The following is a 1,100-nucleotide window of genomic DNA, read 5'->3' on the forward strand; positions in this document are numbered from 1 at the left end:
ATATATATATATATATATATATATATATATATAGTTATTTAATAAAATAATAATTAAAAAAAAAAAAGCTACAAGAAATAACAGAAAACATTACATCAATGGGGGAGACAGAAAAACTGTCCGTGAAGTTAGCATTCTAGTCTAGTATTATGTTTGGACATAAATACCAAGATGTTAAAGTATTAGTATACTAAGCCCAACCAATATTATAAGTATAGCTACCATCCTCAACCCTTCCATGCTACTATCTGGATCTTCAATGGTTTTAAAGAGATCCACTCAGTAGCAGGTCTTATATCTGCTTAATTTTTTATTTATTTATTTGTTGTTGTTGTTTTCACTTTTTCTTGATAAGGTGAGGCTGGTGAAGTTGACGTTAAACTAGATAGATGATGTATCCCCCAATGCAGTTTGAGTCTTACTTCCACTAGTACCTCTTAAAAACCAGGACACATTACATAATGACCCACCTTATGATTTGTGCCTTTGTGTTGTGGCTGAGATTTCTTTTTTCTCATGAATTTACATTTAATTTTATATATAGACACTTAAGTTTTTGTTAGGTAACTTGTTACTTTTTTGTAATAACTTCTGATCTTTGTTTAAAAATTTTTCTATTTTTGTCTGATTTGTAAATTTTGTTCTTCTTGCATTGTATAAACAGTTAAACCACAAATGCATACACCTAAATCAGAGTTTATGAAAACTTGGAACGACAACCCTGTCAACTTAAGTTGTGTCGCTGAAGCATTTCCAGTTGCAACCATTCGTTGGTTTTTTGATACACAGGAAATAGTTTCTGATGAAAGTGAAAATTACACAATTTTTGGAAAAGAAGGCCACAGCAACCTGTTGGTAAGTGATTTTATTTTTTGTGTATTTGAAAGTTTCATGAACAGTGTAGTTTTTGTTTGTTAACTCTTTCAATACAGGGTCGGTCAATGTGACAACCTCATAACCATTTTGCACTTGTTATAGTTTTCATGCTATAACTTTTAAATTAGTAAGCGAATGTTAACAAAATTTGGCAGATTATCAGTAAACATTAAAATGCTTTCATATTCAAAATATCTAAGTCGTAAGGTTTGTAAAGCAATGTT

At 30.2% G+C, this 1,100-nt stretch overlaps 1 protein-coding gene across 1 annotated transcript in view; it reads left to right on the plus strand.

Moving 5' to 3' along the window:
- The window catches only part of LOC106466847 (fasciclin-2-like), a 103,199-nt gene that overhangs the window by 80,864 nt on the left and 21,235 nt on the right, over positions 1-1,100 (plus strand). Inside the window, exon 9 of the mRNA XM_013927188.2 lies at positions 665-855. Within this exon, the coding sequence (XP_013782642.1) occupies positions 665-855 (191 nt within the window). The remainder of the gene's footprint in view (positions 1-664; positions 856-1,100) is intronic.

This window comes from Limulus polyphemus, unplaced genomic scaffold, assembly GCF_000517525.1.
Source record: "Limulus polyphemus unplaced genomic scaffold, Limulus_polyphemus-2.1.2 Scaffold2, whole genome shotgun sequence".
Taxonomy (NCBI): Eukaryota; Metazoa; Arthropoda; class Merostomata; order Xiphosura; family Limulidae; genus Limulus; species Limulus polyphemus.